The sequence below is a fragment of the Spermophilus citellus genome (assembly GCF_964194105.1).
Source record: "Spermophilus citellus genome assembly, chromosome: 11".
Lineage (NCBI taxonomy): Eukaryota > Metazoa > Chordata > Mammalia > Rodentia > Sciuridae > Spermophilus > Spermophilus citellus.
Window position 1 is genome coordinate 38,638,117 of NC_138192.1, and position 19,932 is coordinate 38,658,048.

Here is a 19,932-nt window from a genome sequence, read left to right on the forward strand (position 1 = left end):
AATTCACATATCATAAAAACTCAAGTTTCTAACACATGTAAGTCAATGGTTTTGGGTATATATACAGAGTATCAGATGCGATCTGAGGGGCCATCTATGAACAACAAAGACACTTCTATCATTGGATTAAGAGGTTCTTACCTGGAATCAGGAATATAGACTATCTAAATTATTTGCTATGTACTGTCAGTTTTCTCTCCTTCTGAAGATGTGTGGATATTAATATTCTGTTGTGTCCTATATGTCTTTTTGCTTATGTTTCTTAGACAACCTTATTTGATTTATCTTCAAGCTCACTAATTTTGTTGTGCTATTTGCTATTGTTTGTTGGAGTGGCTGTTTTTTGTCTAGTGACTTATCTGAATAAATTCTTTGTCATGTGTGGCCTCTGAAGTTTTTGCTTGTTTGTTTTATTGATCAGCTAATGAAGCAACGGAGATTTTCTTAAATAGGATGTATAGATCTAAAAGTCCCCATTTTCCTCAAGAGTTTGTTTTTGTGTCAAGTATTCTTTCACGACTTAGGCTATAGACAACATTGTTGTTAGCCTTCAGTTCTTGCTTGCACAGTTTTAAGATTATGAGAGTTTAGGGCTTTTTGTAATTTTTCTTCAGTATTCACATACTTTCAGGTATCATGTATGGGGTCTTTTAGATTATAGGGAATAATATGTCAGAATTTTTCATATCCACTTATGGATATGTCATTTTTCAGCTTTTAATTTTTTTCCAGCTTAATATTACCCCATCTATTATCACCTAGGCAGCTGAGATGTTAAACAATTGCTCCTGATTCTTTTGGATAAATATCCCCTGGGCAAAGGCTGTTGGTACAGAGTAAAGTAATATATAAAGAGAACCTCCTGCAAATTCACATATTTTAATTGTTGTTGCCTTTATTATTGGGCTGTTGGTGTTCAAGTAATAGGGTAAGATAAAATGTCACAAAGGCAGCCAAGCATGGTGGCATACACCTGTAATCCCAGGCTACTATGGATACCGAGACAAGATTATCACTTTTCTTGAGGCCAGTCTGGGCAATTTATTGAGACCCTGTCCCAAAATACGAAATTAAAAAGGCTTGGATGTAGCTGAGTGCTTGCCTAGTATGTGTGAGGCGCCGAGTTCTATACCCAGGATTGAGTGTGTTGGGGGCGGTGGGGTCACAAAGGTCACTTTCCTACCGAGAGTCAGTTTTTCTTCAAAAAAAGTTCCTTTGAGTTTTGCAAGCCTTCAGTTAATATCCAGTTTTGGGAAAGGTGGTTGACATTTTTTGGTACTAGAGAGTGAACCCACGGTGTTTTAACATTGAGCTACACCCCAGCCCTTTTTATTTTGAGACAGGGTTGCTGTTGTCCTCAAACTTGCAATCCTCATGCCTCAACCTGCTGAGTTGCTGGGATTATAGATCTGTGCCACCATGCCTGGCTTGACTAGGTTTTCTAGCATTGTAAAAAGAATTTTTTTTTGGAAGAGAAACTTGTCAGAGGTCTTTACTTTGTCATTTCTGCAAATTGTCTCAAATATTTTAAATATCAAATGATGTTGATATAACAGTAACCCTAAGTAAAAATAAATGTATTTAAATTTGTTGTTGAAGTAAAAGTTACAAAATTTACCACTTTAAGTGTTCAAGTCAATGGCATTTAATATAGTCACAATCCTGTGCAACTTTCCCCTCTGTTTATCTCCAGAACTTTTTATCATTCCAAGTAGAAACCATCTACCCATTAAACAATCAATACCTACATTCTCTTCCCCCAGCCACTGGTAACCAGTGTTCTACTTTCTATCTTTATGAATTTGCCTATTTCTCATACAAGTGAAATTATATAATGTATGTCCTTTTGTGTCTAGTCTGTTTCAGTGTTTATCTACATTGTAGCATATATCAGAATTCCTGTGAGAGAGTGTGTGTGTGTATGTGTGTACCATATTTTGTGTGTAGCATACCATATTTTGATTATTCATGGAGCACTTTTCTAGGATGCACAGGTCCTGAGTTTGATTCTCAGAAAAAAGGATATATATATATATATATATATATATCAACATTGGTGTACAAATATCTGTTTAAATACTGCTTTCAGGTATTTTGGTCATAAACCTAGAAGTGGAGTTGCTGGATCATATATAATACACACACACACACACACACACACACACACACACATAGAATCATTCCAATATACATGCAGATACACATGCATGTTTCAAGGGACTGATGAAGGGAAGAATTTCTACTTTTTACTTTATATACTTCATTTTTCCTAAATTTAGCCATTTTTTAAATATGTGTATAAGCATATATGGCTTTTGTCATAATAAAGGAAAAATTTTCCTATTTGCCCAAGCAAGCTTCTCACCAACCAAACAAGTGGGAGCAGAGGAAAATCAGTAATCACCAAGGGGATATTTTTACATGGTTACTCTTATAAACAAAAGATATATTGGTATCTGAAAAACAGAAAACAAAAGCTCTTCTGATTTTTTTTTTTCTTTTTTTCTTTTTGTGGTGCTGTGGTTCAATCCCAAGACCTTACCCATGCTGGGTAAGCATTCTACCACTGAGCTATGTCCCCAACACTCTTCTGAATTTTTATAACTAACACTGAAGAAAAAAATTTAAACTTCTAAAAAGGAGGCTGGAAAATGTTTTATCTGTTTATATCACTTAAATAAAGAAAAATAATTACCATTTCTCCTAGAGGTTCATAACTTTAAGCAACTATGTCAAATTCATTCAAATGAAAACTTGTTTTCATATACCCATTCCAGTAGCTCCATGAAGAGCAATTCCTTAACACAACAACAAAGATCTACTCTGTTTTTTTAAATTGTTTTACATTATTCATTCTAATTTGTATTATATGACAGGAGAATGAATTTCAATTCATAGTACACATATTCAGCACAAATTTTCATGTGTCTGGTTGTACACAAAGTAGAGTCATACCATTCATGTCTTCATACATGTACTTGGGGTAATAATGTCCATCTCATTCCACCATCCTTCCTATTCCCCTGCCCTTCCCTTCCCCTCCCTACCTAAAGTTCCTTCATTCCTCCCATGCTCTCTGCCCCATTTGCATTATGGATCAGCATTTGGTTTCTTGGGATTGGCTTACTTATCATAATATTCTCCAACTCCATCCATTTGCCTGCAAATGCCATGATTTTATTCTCTTTTAATGCTGAGTAATATTCCATTGTGTATATATTCCAAAGTTTCTTTATCCATTCATCTACTGAAGGGCATCTAGGTTGGTTCCACAATTTAGCTATTGTGAATTGTGCTGCTATAAACATTGATGTGGCTGTGTCCCTGTAGTCTGCTGTTTTTAAGTCCTTTGGGTATAAATTGAGGAATGGGATAACTGGGTCAAATGGTGATTCCATTCCAAGGAGTCTCCATACTGCTTTCCATATTGGTTGCACTAATTTACAGTCCCACCAGCAATGTGTGAGTGTGCCTTTCTCCCTACATCCTTGCTAACACTTATTGTTGTTTGTATTCTTTTTTTAAATACTTTTGTTTATTTTTATTTTTTTTTTAATTATAGGTGATTTTATTTTTTACATAGTACTTTTGGATTTTTCAAGTAATCTATAACATATACGTTTTTCATATCACGGAAAAAACAATCACTATCATAAACTAAAGATGAGTTTTGGACTTTCCTTTATGCTTACTTTCACCAGTGTACAAATTATATATCTCCTAACACTCTTTTCTTTCATTTTGTCTGTTGGTATTAAAAAAAAAAAAATCTAAATACATAGGTAATCTGAGTATCCAACTAATGTTTTGTATAGAGAAAAAAAGTATGATATATAAAACATACAAAGCTGGCACTACCTCCCAAACACCATTTTTACTCTATATATCCAATTTATTTAAGTCCCACTTATTCCACTATAAGTGATGTTCATGTTTAACTGTTATACAATCTGATCTTGCATATCATCACTTTTCCAGGAGAGTCTAATATTAAGACAAAAGTTTTAAAAAGCATATACAGTTTCTTCACATATAAACCTGACCTTAATTGAGTATCCTAAAAGGATATGTAAAATAAGAATGAGTAAGGTTTAATATATTTTATAAATATACTCATATTAGAAAATGGCTCATATAAAGAACCTAAGAGCAGATAATTATTAATAACAATACTATGAACATAAATTCCATATATACACTTTCTCCAAACCCTTCTACCTCTAATATTCAATTTTAAACTGATAGAGAAAATAACTGATAAATATTTACTCCCTGATAATTATCATAGCATTCCAGCACAGCAAGCAGTGGTCTTATCAATTCTAGTTTTGTTTGTTTGTTTGTAGTACAAGGGATTAAACCCAGGAGCTTGTATATGTTAAACAAGTACTCTATCACCAAGCTACACTTCCAGTCCTTTTAAAATTTTGAGACAAGTTCTTGCAAAGTTTGTCCAAATATGCTGGGTGCCGCAGTCTGGCTGGGCACAAAATCACGAGCCACTCAAGTAGGAACAAACTTTATTTTTTGAAACTGCCGCCAATGCCCTGTACGTTCCCGGGAAGCTCGCCGATGGACACACACGGCGTTCTCCCGGCTCCCAAGAGGAAGTTCCTCCTCCGGAATTCTCTCCTCCCCAACCAATGGGAACTCTCCAGGAGTCCCAGCAGGCTGAGGTGGACAGCAGGAGTCCAATATCCATATGAATGCAAATCTTAACATAATCATATCATCTCAATGGCTAGCTGGTGTCACCTTTCAACCAAAAATGCCATGCATCATATTACTTGGCTGTGGCTCTTAGCATCTCCCCCCTTTTGTTTAATTAAGCAACAAGCAATGTGGCTAGGGACCGTGCCTGTTAGGTTTGTCCAATTCAACATATGGTTCTTACCCATCATCGGATAACTGACCTCTAGGCGTCAGCCTCCTGTCTTAGGTTGATACCACTGCAATTGGATCATACCTGTCACTGACTACCGGTCCAGCATATAGCCATACTTGTGGATAGGCCTATGTACCAGTGGGGGGGTGAGGTTCTTTGCCTCACCTCTGTTGGCCCCCAAATTTGGCCTTGGTGCCCATGGGGGGGTGAGGTTCTTTGCCTCACCTCTGTTGGCCCCCAAAATTAGACCATCACTAGTAGAAGGGAGGAGGATACAGAAATGCCACGACACCAAGTCAATTGACGGCTCTTTAGGAAAAATTGCAACACTGGCAACACATCAGCAAAGATACGCCAGCACTACCATAATTCGCTGCATCAACAGATAGAGCACAATGCATACAAGTGACACATAGTCCAGGCAAGTTCTGTAAGCAGTTCAAAGCGGAGGAATCTATCAATATGTCCATATCCTCCCTAAATAAATTGACTCCTTGAATGAGCATTACTTGTTGAGTTATTATTCATTGATGCATCAGTTTATACAGTTTGTTGTGATAACTATCGAAGAAACTGTAATTTGTTTTTATCTTTGTCTTCACCGGCACTGGGATGAAGAATGGAATTCTGACAATGATGCGTCTATCTGGCATTGATGCTATTGACATGCTTACTAAGACCGCAGTTGATACCTGCAAACTCTACACCTCTTCCTGTCTTCTTACATTTCAGTCCCCGGAATACTCAGGTCCATAAAACAGAGCATCTTCTTCCTACAAATTAAGTACCTGCTCCTGGAGCGGGCGGAGGGCACCAAAGCCGGAGCCGCGTCTATTTTGTTTATTTTTATGTGGTGCTGAGGATCGAACCCAGTGCCTCACAGGGGCGAAGTAAGCACTCTATCCCTGAGCCACAACCCCAGCCCCTGTTGTTTGTATTCTTAATAGCTGCCATTCTGACTGGTGTGACATGAAATCTCAGAGTAGTTTTGATTTGCATTTCTTTAATTGCTAGAGATGTTGAACATTTTTTCCTATGTTTGTTGATTGATTGTATGTCATCTTCTGAGAAGTGTCTGTTCAGTTCCTTGGTCCATTTATTGACTGGATTATTATTTTTTGGATGCTAAAGTTTTTGAGTTCTTTATATATCCTAGAGATTAGTGATCTATCTGATGTGTATGTGGTAAAAATTTGCTCCCATTCTGTAGGCTTTCTGTTCACCTCACTGATTGTTTCTTTTGCTGAAAAGAAGCTTGTTAGTTTGAATCCCTTCCATTTATTGATTCTTGATTTTATTTCTTGTGCTATGTCAGGGCCTAATCTGACATGATGAGTTTTGGGCCTACTTTTTCTTGTATTAGATGCAGTGTCTCTGGTTTAATTTGTAGATCCTTGATCCACTTTGAGTTGAGTTTTGTGCATGGTGAGAGATAGGGCCTTAATTTCATTTTGTTGCATATGGATTTTGAGTTTTCCTAGCACCATTTGTTGAAGAGGCTATCCTTTCTCCAATATATGTTTTTAGCGCCTTGGTCTAATATGAGATAACCATAATTATGTGGGTTTGTCTCCGTGTCCTCTATTCTATACCATTGGTCTACAAATCTATTTTGGTGCCAGTACCATGCCATTTTTGTTACTTTTCCTACGCCACCTGCTTCACTCTTCTTGCTAAGGATGGCTTTAGCTATTCTGGATCTCTTATTTTTCCAGATGAATTTCATGACTGCTCTTTCTGTTTCTATGAGGAATGTCATTGGGATTTTGGATTGGAATTGCATTAAATCTTTATAGTGCTTTTGGTAGTATGGTCATTTTGACAATATTAATTCTGCCTATCTAAGAACAAGGACGATCTTTCCATCTTCTAAGGTCTTCTTTAATTTCTTTCTTAATCATTCTGTAGTTTTAATTTTGGAGGTCTCTCACCTCTTTTGTTAGGGTGATTGATTCCCAAGTATTTTATTTATTTATTTTTTTGATGCTATTATAAATAGGGTAGTTTTCCTAGTTTCCGTTTTAGAGGATTTGTAACTGGTATACAGGAATGCCTTTTATTTATGGGTGTTGATTTTTGTATCCTGCTACTCTGCTGAATTCATCTAGTAGTTTTAGAAGTTTTCTGGTAGAATTTTATGGGTCTTATAGGTATAGACCATATGGTTGGCAAATAGTACTAATTTGAATTCTTCTTTTCCTATCTGTGTCCCTTAAATTTCTTTCATCTGTCTAATTGCTCTGGCCAGTGTTTCAAGACCTATCTATGTTAAATAGAAATGATGAAAGAGGGCATCCTTGTCTTGTTCCAGTTTTTAGAGGGAATGCTTTCAGTTTTCTCTATTTAGAATGATACTGGCCTGGGGCTTAGCATAGATAGCCTTTACAAAGTTGAGATATGTTCCTAATATCCCTAGTTTTTCTAGTGTTTTGGACATGAAGCGGTGCTGTATTTTGTTGAATGCTTTTTCTGCATCTATTGAGATGATCATATGATTCTTATCTTTGAGTCTATTGATGTGATGAATTACATTTATTGATTTTCGTATGTTGAACCAACCTTTTATCCTTTGGATGAGCCCCACTTGATCGTGGTGCACTATCTTTTTGATATGTTTTTGTATTTGATTTGTCAGAATTTTATTGAGGATTTTTACATCTATGTTCATTAGAGATATTCTCTTAAGTTTTTTTTCTTTGCTATGTCTTTGCCTGGTTTTGGAATCAGGGTGATATTGGTCTCATAGAATGAGTTTGGAAGTCTCTCTTTATTGGTATTCTTCTTTGAAGGTGTTGTAGAACTCAGTTGTGCATCCATCTGGTCCTGGGCTTTTCTTGGTTGGTAGGATTCTGATGGTGTCTTCTATTTCAGTGCTTGAAATTGATCTGTTTAATTTGTGTATATCATCCTGATTCAGTTTGGACAAATCATATGACTCTAGAAATTTGGCGATGCTTCGATATTTTTTATTTTATTGGAGTACAAACTTTCCAAATAATTTCTAATTGTCTTCTGTATTTCTTTAGTGTCTATCATATTTCCTTCTTATCATGGATGTTTGTAACTTGAGTTTTGTGTCTCCTCTTCGTTAGCATGGCTAAGGGGTTATCTTTTTTTATTTTTATTTATTTATTTATTTTTTTATTTATTTTTTTAAAGAGAGAGTGAGAGAGGAGAGAGAGAGAGAGAGAGAATTTTTAATATTTATTATTTAGTTCTCGGCGGACACAACATCTTTGTTGGTATGTGGTGCTGAGGATCGAACCCGGGCCACACGCATGCCAGGCGAGCGCGCTACCGCTTGAGCCACATCCCCAGCCCCAAGGGGTTATCAATTTTATTTATTTTTTCAAAGAACCAACTTTCTGTTTTTGTCAATTTTTTTCAATTGTTTCTTTTGTTTCAATATTATTGATTTCGGCTCTGATTTTAATTATTTCCTATCTTCTACTGCTTTTGGTGTTGATTTGTTCTTCTTTTTCTAGGACTTTGAGGTGGAATGTTGGGTCATTTATTTGTTGACTTTTTTTCTTCTAAGGAATGAGCTCAGTGGAATGAACTTTCCTCTTAGTACTGTCTTCATAGTGTCCTAGAGATTTTGATATGTTGTATCAGTGTTCTCATTTACCTCTAAGAATTTTTTAATATCCTCTTTGTCATCTTTTGCAACCCATTATTCATTTAATAGCATATTATTTAGTCTCCAGGTGTCAAGAAGCTTCTATTTTTTATTTTATCATTGATTTCTAATATCATTCCATTATGATTTGATGTAATGCAGGTTAGTATCTCTATTTTTTTGTATTTGTTTAGAGTTGCTTTGTGGCATAATATGTGGTCTATTTTAGAGAAGGATCCATATGCTGCTGAGAAAAAAATGTGTTGACTCATTGATGGATAAAATATTCTATACATGTTAGTTAAGTCTGAGTTATTGATTGTATTATTAAGTTCTATAGTTTCTTAGTTTAGCTTTTATTTGGAAGATCTATCTAGTGATGAAAGAGGTGTGTTAAAGTCACTCAGAATTATTGTGTTGTGGTCTGTTTGACTCTTGAACTTGAAAAGAGTTTGTTTGATGAAGGTATAGATGCTCCATTGTTTGGGGCATATATATTTATAATTGTTATGTCTTGTTGATGTATGGTTGCCTTGAGCAGTACAAAGTATCCTTCTTTATCCTTTTTGCTTAACTTTATCTTGAAGTCTACTTTATTTGATATGAGGATGGAAATCCCTGCTTGTTTTTGCAGTCCCTGTGAGTGGTATGATTTTTCCCAACCTTTCACCTTTAGTCTGTGTCTTGTCTTATGAGATGAGTCTCTTGAAGGCAGCATATTGTTGGGTCTTTTTTCTTTTTTTCAAATCTAATCTGCCAGTCTGTGTCTTTTGATTGGTGAGTTTAGGCCATTATTCAGGATTATTATTGAGACATGATTTGTATTCCTGGTCATATTTATTTATTTTTGGTATTTAACTTGACTTTGTTTAGTATTTACTTTAGTGTAATACCTCCCTTTGCTAATTTTCATTGTTGTTTTTCGTTTTCTCACAGAATATTTTGCCAAGGATGTTCTGTAGTGCAGGCTTTCTTGTTGTAAATTCTTTTAACTTTTAATCATGGAAGGTTTTTATTTCATCAAATCTAAAGCTTAATTTTGCTGTATATAAGATTCTTGATCTTCTAGATTTCAGGGTCTGGGTTGAACAATCTGTAGATATCTTAATTGGTTTTCCCCTGTATGTAATCTGACTCCTTTCTCTTGTGACTTTTAAAATTCTCTCCTTATTCTGTATGCTAGGTATTTTCATTATAATGTGCCTTGGCGTGGATCTGTTTTGATTTTGTACATTTGGTATCCTGTAAGCCTCTACGTATTTGATTTTTCCATTTCATTTTTCATGTTTGGAAAATTTCCTGATAGTAATTCATTGAATAGGTTGTTCATTCCTTTATATTTTGTCTTCTTTGTCTGAGGGCCTGTCTTCCAAGTGATCTAATCTGTTGGTGATGCTTCTGTTAAGCTTTTAATTTGGTTTATTGTTTCTTTCATTTCAAGGATTTGTTTCTTGTTGAAGTCATCTTTTGCTTCCTATATTTGTTTATTTAGCTCTTTTTTGAAATAATCTTTTGCTGCCTGTATTTTCTCTCTTATATCATCCTTCAATCCATTTTAGCCATGTACATCCCAATTTTAAGAATAATCATCTATTTTGTCTCCTAATATTGTACAGTGCTTCTAGATTTTCACAGTGCTACAGTGAATATTCTAAATGTATATCTTTGTACATTTTTAAAAATGAATACCAAGAATTAGAACTGTGTGTCAGAGTAGTGCACATTTTAAATTTTGGTCTAAACTCACTGTTCAAAAAGATATGCAATATAGATGGTATGAATGTCAAAATACATAAATAAATGTAAGGATATATAGTCACAAACAACATCTAATTGGGAGTTTTTAGATTTGTTTATATTCAATTAATAATTTTTTAAAAAGTGCTTTTATATTGAATATTTTAAGTATGATAAATTTTGCAGATTTCCAGTTACTAACTCTAAGATCACTTTTAAGAAATACAATTATTTCTATAATATGAGATGCACAAAAGAGTTGACTAAATGACAGATGATTTCTCCTCCCTGCAGTGTAATCATGACTTAAGAGATGCAGGATTACTTGAATTCCTGAGATTGATAAAAGCTACGAGCGATTTTATTACAAAGCATATTATGTGATTGATAATAGTGCTTTGAATTTCCCTTTAGAAAAAAGGGAGCTATTAGTAGATCTCAGTGAATTTCTGCTTGTGTTCATTCTATTTTGTGTCTACTTGGTGCTATGGATTGAACCTAGGGATGCTCTACCACTTAACTATGTTCCCAGTCTTTTTTATTTTTTATTTTGAGACAGGGTCTTAATAAATTGCTGAGGCTGGCCTCAAACTTATGATCCCTTTCCCCCAGCCTCCTAAGTTGCTGGAATTACAGGTGTGAGCCATTGCACTGGGCCTGCTTATGTTAACTCTTAACTGATTTGAAGTGCTTGCTTTTTCTCTGAGGAAGCACAGTAGTATGTAGAGAGAACGTTTGCATTTCATACTCTCTTCTTATTAGCTCTGTAACTTTTAGTAAGTTGCTTAACTTTTCTGTGCCTTAGTCTTCTGATCTTTAAAATGAATGTTAATAACATCTACCTCACATTGGTGATGTAGTTAGAGATTCTGCACATAAAACACCTATCTATCTATGCTTGGCAATGACATGTAACTTCTGTCTTTAGCTGTTATCAACACAAAGAAGCTATTATCAAGCTGATAGTTTTTTACTTCCTAGTGAATTATTATCGGAGATATTTGCATAACACCCCTGTCCCCTCTGTTTATTTTTTTACTGTAGGGTGAACTGTCCCACGATCAAGATGTGGTAGAGTATATCATGAATCAGCCGAATGTTGTTCCACGAATCAATTCCAGGATTTTGACAGCTGAGCGAGAGTACCTGGATTTAACAGCAAGTAGTAAGGAGCATTTCAGGAACAACTTTTGGATTTTTGATTTGTGCTTCAAATTCTTTTCATTTATTAGACTGTAATGTTAATAAGATAATGCAAGGTTATAACACAATTTGATTTTTTAAACTCATTGCACCTTGAGTTCATAATATGAGCTTTCAAATTCATAAGAATTCCCTTCTAAAGAAGATGAATTCTTCCTAGGTAAAACCAGAAAGTTTATCATTGGAATATATTCAGTGCCACTTAAATACCAACTTATTGGCATTCTTACAGTCAAATAGCAGTTGAGGTTTCTTAATTCTCTAGATTTAGTCATTTGTAATGTCAACAAATATCTCCAAAGATTTTACTCTGAGAACATAAGAATACCTTTAAAAAATATAGCAGCTTCATTGAGGTATAATGTATATGCTGTAAAACTCAACCTTTTTTTTGGTCTTCCTAAAGATGGAACCCAGGTTCTAACACTTGCTAGGCTATTCCTTACCATTGAGCTATATCCCCATCCCACAGTTTAGCCTTTTGGAGTGCACAACTTTATGGTTTTTAGTTCATTCTCAAAGCTGTGTGGTCATCACCACTATCTAACTTTGGAACGTTATCATCGCCCGAGAAGAACCCATGGGCCACTGTCCACCCCCCACTCCTCCTGTCCCCCAGCAGCCCAGTTCCTATTTTTCCTATTCTGGACATTTTGTTATTGGAAGCCTTTTGTGCTTGGCATTTTTCCTTTAGCATATTTCTGTAGCTCTTCTATGTTGTAGCATATCAGTAAATATTTCATTCCTTTTTAGTGGCTTAAATATTCCATTTTGTGGACTATTCCACCCTTTCCTCAGTTGATAGATATTAGATGTTTTCCACAGCAATACCTTTTAAGAACTTGGTTATGCCGTCATGCAGTTTGTTTCTTATTCTTTCCACTGGGACTCTGCAGGCCACTTCAGCAAACACCTATAAATAAGGTGAAGCTGTCATCATCGCTGGGGAAGGAAAGATAGGTGAAATCATAACCAAGTGTATTTTTTGGTGTATTTGGGTATAATTAAAATGCAAATCTATTTATAGTTCTTATGACTAATCTACTTGAGACTGAATTTCTTTCCTTTTAGGTAGAAAAAAATGTAAATTTATGCTTATTTGAAAAATATAATGTATTTATATGCACAAACATAACACACAGAGGAAAAATAAATATATGCTTATATGTTAAAAAGAAACTGCTCAAAAAGTGAACTGTGTTAGCTTCTTACTAGAAGTTTTTTTTTTTGGGGGGGGGGGTGTTGTGTGTGGTACCAGGGATTGAACTCAGGGCACTTGACCACTGAGCCACATCCCCAGCCCTATTTTGTATTTTATTTATAGACAGGGCCTCACTGAGTTGCTTAGCGCCTTGCTTTGGCAGAGGCTGGCTTTGAACTCAGGATATCCCAAGCCCCTGGGAATACAAGCATGTGCCACTGTGCCTGGCTTTTATCACAAGTTTTAGTAGAGCAAGGCAAGCAGTATTACCTACCGTGCTTTGTCCTGAGCTTTGTTGTTTTATCATTTTTTATTAGATTTGAAGGGTAGTGTTTGGAGTATCTATGCATAAGGAGCATGGTAGCAGTTGGGGGTTTGGGGATTTCCTTTTTCACCAAAGGGTGTAGTGATGAGCTGTAAAAGAGTGCTGGTCTGTAATGGCATAGCTGCAATTTGCACTTTGAAGCAAGTGCAGATATTAGTGAGCAGGCACTGGCATCCTCCTGACCTTCACCTAATCTTCTCTGGTCTTTACTGATTGGGACCTTTTAAGAAGAGTATTAGTCAGATTTCTGTCACCTGTGACCAAATACCTAAGAAAACCAAATTAAAAAGGAGGAATGGTTTATTTTGGCTCATGGTTTCAAAAGTTGTATTCCATGGTCAGTTAGCTCTGTTGTTCTTGGACCTGTAGCAAGCAGAACACTCTATTGGGAAGTGAATGGTGGAGCAACACTGCTCATTTCCTAGTGGCAGGAAGCAAAACAAGATGGGAAAGGCCTGGGGTCCCAATATCGCCTTCAAGTGTCCCAATCATCTAACTTCCTTTCACTTGGCCCCATCTCCTAAAGGTTCCACCACCTCCCAGTTGCACCGCAGGTTGACAACCAAGTCTTTAACATAGAAGCCTTTGGAGTACGTTTTTAAGATTCAAACCATAACAAAAAGGATCCTTGCTTTAAGACTGTGGTGTTCTTTCTCTACCCTGATGTGTGATGTCATGCGACATGTTTGCCAGTATAAGACAATCAGGATGCTTCAAAATTTTTTTTTAATTTGTTCCTCTTAGTTTTACATTACAGTAGAATGTATTTTGACATCATACAAACATATACTACAACTTCCCATTTATGTGGTTCTACATAATGTGGAGTTACATTGTTGTGTATTTATATATGAACATAGAAAAGTTATGTCTGATTCATTCTACTGTTTTTTCCATCCTCCCTTCCCTTCATTCCCTTTTGTCTAATCCAGTGAACTTCTATCCCACCCACACTCCACTGCCCACTTATTGTGTTAGCATCCAAATATGAGAGAGAATATTTGGCCTTTGGTGTTTTGGGATTGGTTTATTTCACTTAGCATGATGTTCTCCAGTTCTATCCATTTACAGGCAAATGTCAGCATTTCATTCTTCTTTATGGTGGAGTAATATTCCATTGTGTATATGTGCTGCATCTTCTTTATCCATTCATCTGTTGAAAGGCACCTAGGTTAGTTCCATAGCTTAGCTATTGTCAATTGAGCTGCTGTAAAACATTGATGTGGCTGTGTTACAGTAGTATACTGATTTTAAGTCCTTTGGGTATATGACCAGGAGTGGGATAACTGGGTCAGGTGATGTTTCCATTCCAAGTTTTCTGAGGAATCTCTATACTGCTTTCCATAGTGGCTGCAGCAATTTGCAATTCCACCAGCAATGTAGGAGTGTAACTATTTCCCCATCCTCACCAATAGTTGTTGTTACTCGTATTCTTGATAGTTGTCATTCTGACTGGAGTGACATGAAATTTCAGTGTAGTTTTAATTTGTATTTCTCTAATTGCTACTGATGTTGAACATTATTTTCATATATTTGTTGACCAGTCATATTTCTTCTTTTGTGAAGTACCCGTTAAGTTCCTTTGCCCATTTATTGATTGGGTTATTTGTCTTGGGGTGCAGGGGGTTAAGTTTTTTGAGTTCTTTATATATCCTGGAGATTAATGCTCTATCTGAGGTGCAGGTGGCAAAAATTTTTTTTCCCCATTCTGGAGGCTCTCTCTTCACGTTCTTGATTGTTTTCTTTGCTATGAAGAAGCTTTTTTAGTTTGAGAAAATCCCGTTTATTGATTCTCGATTTTCTTCTTGTGCTTTAGGAGTCTTGTTGAAAAATTCGGTACCTAATCCAATATGGTGAGATTTGGGCTTACTTTTTTCTTCTAATAGGTGCAGGGTCTCTGGTCTAATGCTTAGGTCCTTGATCCACTTTGAGTTGTTTTGTGTAGGGTGAGAGATAGGGTTCTAGTTTCATTTTGTTTCATATGAATATTCCAGCTTTCCTAGCACCATTTGTTGAAGAAGCTATCTTTCCTTCAATGTATGTTTGTGGCTCCTGTGTCTAGTATGAAATAACTGTATTTATGTGGGTTTGTCTCTGTGTCTTCTATTCTGTACCATTTGTCTTCATGTCTGTTTTAGTGCCAATACCATGCTGTTTTTGTTACGCTAGCTCTGTAGTATAATTTAAGGTCTGGTATTGTGATGCCTCCTGCCTCACTTTTCTTGCTGAGGAGTGCTTTGGGTATTCTGGGCCTCTTATTTTCCAAATGAATTTTATGACTGTTTTTTCTATTTCTATGAAGAATGTCATTGGAACCTTAATTAGAATTGCTTTAAATCTGTATAGTGCTTTTGGTACTATGGCCATTTTGACAATATTAATTCTGCTTATCCAAGAACATGGGAGATCTTTCCATATTCTAAGGTCCTCTTCAATTACTTTAGTGTTCTGTTGTTTTCATTGTAGAGGTCCTTTATCTCTTTTGTTAGATCGATTCCCAAATATTTTATTTTTTTAAGGCTACTGTGAATGGGAATAGTCTTCCTAATTTCTCTTTTAGTTGATTAATCACTGATGTATAGGAACATAATTGATTGATGGGTGTTAATTTTATATCCTGCTACTTTGCTGAATTCATTTATGAGTTCTAGAAGTTTTCTGGTGGAGTTTTTTGGGTCTTCTAAATATAGAATTATGTCACCCCCAAATAGTGATGGTTTGAGTTCTTCTTTTCCTAGTCGTATCTCTTTAATTTCTTTCTTCTATTGCTCTAACTACAGTTCCCAGAACTATGTTGAATAGAAGTAGTGAAAGTGACTATCAAGGTACTTTCTTTTCTTTCTTTCTTTTTTTTTTTAACTTGTTTTAATTATTTATACATGATAGCAGAATGCATTTTGGTTCATTGTACACAAACAAAGCATAGCTTCTCATTTCTCTAGTAGTATATGATGTAAAGTTGTACTATATGTGCCATCAAAAATGTACCTAGAGTTATGATGTCCATCTCATTTCAGAGTACTTTCTTGAGTGAAAAAATAGATGGGTTAGTGGGTGCACAGACAAGTAGATAGGTAAGCAGGCAAGCAGGTGTTCTTGGAGAACAGTAATGGGGAAAGGTGTGTGTATTATGTTGTAATAGGAATTAAGGTGGGGTAGATTGCTTGAGGCAGTCTTTTTATCATAGTAGATAGCAGACCATTTTATGGGAAGAAATTACTGGGTAGTTTACAGCAAGGGAATGACTTGATGAAACTGAGGTCTTAGCAGGAGTGATCTCATTAACCATGATAATAAGAATGCTACCTTTGGGAAATAATTGAAGAAAATACTTACTTAAAAATAGTGAAAATGACTTTTTGTTTCCATTAAGGTTAGAGAAAAAAATGTTATTTTCTTAGACATGGAAAGTAAAAATCAGATTCTTCTTATATCTTCCCCCTGTGATCTAGAGAGGAGTATACTCTAGTGATGAACTAGAATAAGGAGAGATGAATTGAGAGGATCTCTAAGAGATCTCTAAGAGTTGCAAAGTGACAGTGGAAACAGGATGCATTTAAACCATTAAACTGATGCATATGCATACATGATAGATTTGTGGGGCATGTTCATGACTCATTAACTTTGTGTCTTGAAGTTTGATCAATGGGGTAGGGATCATGCTGTGAACTTGTTCAGTAAACCTGGAACTTAATATGTTTCACTCGTGTATTTTTATACATCTTATTGTGATCAAAGCAGGTAATAAGTTGAATATTAGCAGTATATTGAACTGAAGTATATTAATTATACATCTATTTCATTTTTTCTTTTCCCAGATAACTTCTTTGTGGATGATTATGCTAGATTTTCTGCCTTGGATTCCCAAGGCAAGACTGCTGCTCTAGCTAATAGTATGAACTATCTGACAAAGAAAGGTAATTTTTTAGGGGATTTATCTTGGATTTAATATTTTTTTCTTGTTGTTTTGGTATTTACAAACATAATTTAATCTTAATATCTGGGGAAAGAGATCTCACAATTTCTTTTAACTTTTTGAGTCTATAGAAAATGCCTATTTAAAATTTAATTCTTTATATATGTTTAAAAATTCAAATGTTGTCTTTATAAATTTTATATTAGCTATTAAAGTTAAAAGGGAAAAATCCTTTAAGGTTCAAAATGGGAAAATATGATATAAAAATGGGTTAATGGATTGAAAATAGGTTTTTACTTGCCTCTTCAGTGACACCATAGAGTAATTTTATTTTAGAGTTTATAAGATAAACTAGGTTCTAGAAAGACTGGTGTAAATTTTTTAAACTGATTTTTTTGAAAATGTAGAGTTGCTTAATTAAGCTAAGATTGTGTAAAATGCTTTTTCACTAGCAGGGAGATTCTTTCCCTCTCTGTTCATATTTACTGTCCTTTCAAAAAAGCAATGCCTATCATTTAACATAGCTCCATATTTATCCCTGTGATGATCTTCTCTTAGGGAGGATTTCTGGTTCCTCGGGTATATATGAGTATAGGCAACTACCCTACTAGGTTCCTCCAAGAAATTGTTTCAGTGGTCCTGGGACAGTGCTGTAGCACTGAAGAGATTAAAGAACTGAAAGAAGCAGAGATCGTGTTATCCATCATTTAATCTTTTGACTCTTATAGTGGGCGTTAATTATAGAAATGACATTTTGTTTTTCTTCTATTCTTTTTCCTTCACCTTTGTCCAGGAATGTCCTCCAAGGAAATCTATGGTAACTCAAAACTTCAGAATGTTCTATTCTTTTTCTTAATTATCTTCAGAGACTATTGTTATTCAAAATTTATTGACACTTTATATGATGTTGCTGGAACCTGTGGGTAACAATAGGCTATATTAATGCAGAGAAATTTTGCAAAAGTTTTTGCAGAGCATAATAGTTTCTAGTTATCAGTTGATGTGATTAAAGTCTATTCTGTGTTACTCACATGTTTCATTCTATATGTTAACAGATCCCCAGATCTCCTAATTAATCAGTGCATGTTCTTCATTTCTAATTAAGTCACTTGAAAGTTTACTCTGCTTTCATTTTAGTAGAGAAGTTTCACTACTTTTGCTTTCTATCTTCATTAAACTGGTCATTTTCTTACTTTTTGCATGGTTTTTAGAAATTATTTGGCTTCGTAACAATATGCTAAGATGTGCTTTTTTCTTTCAATTCAGTTTGCTGGTTTTTTTTTTGTTTGTTTTTACAGATGATTCTTTTATCAGGCCAGTAACTTTCTGGATTGTTGGAGATTTTGATACTCCTTCTGGAAGGCAGTTATTGTATGATGCTATCAAACATCAGGCAAGTACCTAGGACTTCATTTTGTAATTTTGTTTGAGACTGCAGTTGTCCTCGTAAGTGTCTCTGTGCTGATGTGATCATTCTGATGGGTATTGGGAGCCCTGCTTGCTTAGTGCTTGAGGGGAAAGAGTGTTAGGTCTTCAGAGGTCTGTCAGCTCCTAAGAAATGAGATCAAAGACTGTAGTGTCCTGGCTTTATTTAAAGGAATACATTCTTTTAGGGAAAAAAAGAAAACTAGTGAGACCATATCAGACAAGTTTCTCTTGGGTGACTATGTTCTTGCTCCAGAGATGCTACGGAGATCTTGTGTATCACAGAGAGAGATTCAAGAGAGGCCAACTTTTCAGAAAAGTAGATCAAGTTACACAGAGGAATATTCACAGAGATGCTCTGAAAGATGTTGTTGAGTGAATGACAATGCTGAGTGGTTGACAAGAAGCTTTCTTCTAGAGAGTACTGTTGTCAGAGGATGAGGGGTCAAAATTATTTTACCTGAACTATTTGAATTTGCAGCTTCATTCATTCATTCATTGTGTCTCCTTTCCTTCCCGTGCCCTCAGAAAGGCTACTGAAATAAGGAAGTACATAGATGATTTCAATTTTATTATGGTGCCAAGTACGTCTATTGTGCAAGGTTAAGTCAGAGGCAGTTCTAGTGAAAGGTGATTTATGTATGAGGCACTCTAACAAGCTGATGAACCACTCAGATGGTATTTGAGTGGGAGAACTGGGAAGGAGAATACCGTTTCAAAACATATTTTTATTGAGGTAAAATAAAGATTAATAAGTGCTCAAATCATAGGATACTGTGTCACCCATGTGACCGCTACTCAGATCAAGAAAAAGAGAATTCTTGAATTCCTGAAATCCCTCCCCCACCAATTCCCTGGTTACTACCCACTCTCTTCCCTCTTCTCACATCACAGAACATCTATCTGTGTTTTTCTTTATTTAACTGGAATCTTAGTATATGGATTTGTTTATAATTGGTTTCTTTGCTCAGTGATATTTAGTTCTTTTTCTCTGTGTAGTATTATATCTTAATGGCTGTACCACAAAATTTTGTTCTTTGTGTAAACGGTTTAAGGGGCAACTAAGTTTTTAGTTGGGGCCATTGTGAAGAATGAAGCTATGAATATTCTTATGTGTGTCTTTTGATACATAAGAATTTATGTTGCATATATTCTTGATACAAGCCCATTTTAGGTTTTATGGGTTCCAGATATCTTCTTCCATGTTGATTCCTATCTTTTCACTCAAGGCAAGATTAATTTTTAGTAGGCAGGTAGAAAGACCATATGCATGAAGACAGATTTGAGCAGGGCCCTGAAGAGTGATTGGAACTTATGGGAGAAAAGATGGAATGTAGTTGAGGTCCACAGGCCAGCCTGAGGCATGATGTTTGTTAGAAGAATGTAAAATGTGTTGGGGAAAATCAGGCTCTGATGGTCTGTAATGTCTGCTGTATTACAGGGGTGGTAAGAAATTAGGTTTGAAAGGAAGGTTTGGGCCAGTTAATGTAGGATTTTGAAGATGTGACTAGCATCTGAATCTCATTCTGAACACGGAGGAGAACTACTGAGGACTTTTAAGGGAGCAGTTATTTCACTCTTAGAGAACTTATGATTGGTGTTAATGCTGCTTTTTAAGTCT

At 35.5% G+C, this 19,932-nt stretch overlaps 1 protein-coding gene across 7 annotated transcripts in view; it reads left to right on the plus strand.

Moving 5' to 3' along the window:
* The window catches only part of UGGT1 (UDP-glucose glycoprotein glucosyltransferase 1), a 111,310-nt gene that overhangs the window by 55,732 nt on the left and 35,646 nt on the right, over nt 1-19,932 (plus strand). For 3 of the 7 annotated variants that reach the window (XR_014018069.1, XM_081261700.1, XM_081261699.1), the window contains exons 19-23: nt 11,286-11,406; nt 15,751-15,795; nt 16,789-16,887; nt 17,680-17,703; nt 18,185-18,279. Coding sequence is in view for 6 of the 7 variants with exons in the window: in XM_081261700.1 (XP_081117826.1) it covers nt 11,286-11,406; nt 15,751-15,795; nt 16,789-16,887; nt 17,680-17,703; nt 18,185-18,279 (384 nt within the window). In the remaining variant the exon portion in view is untranslated. The remainder of the gene's footprint in view (nt 1-11,285; nt 11,407-15,750; nt 15,796-16,788; nt 16,888-17,679; nt 17,704-18,184; nt 18,280-19,932) is intronic. The other 4 variants (XM_081261702.1, XM_081261704.1, XM_081261701.1 and 1 more) reach the window with 3 other exon arrangements.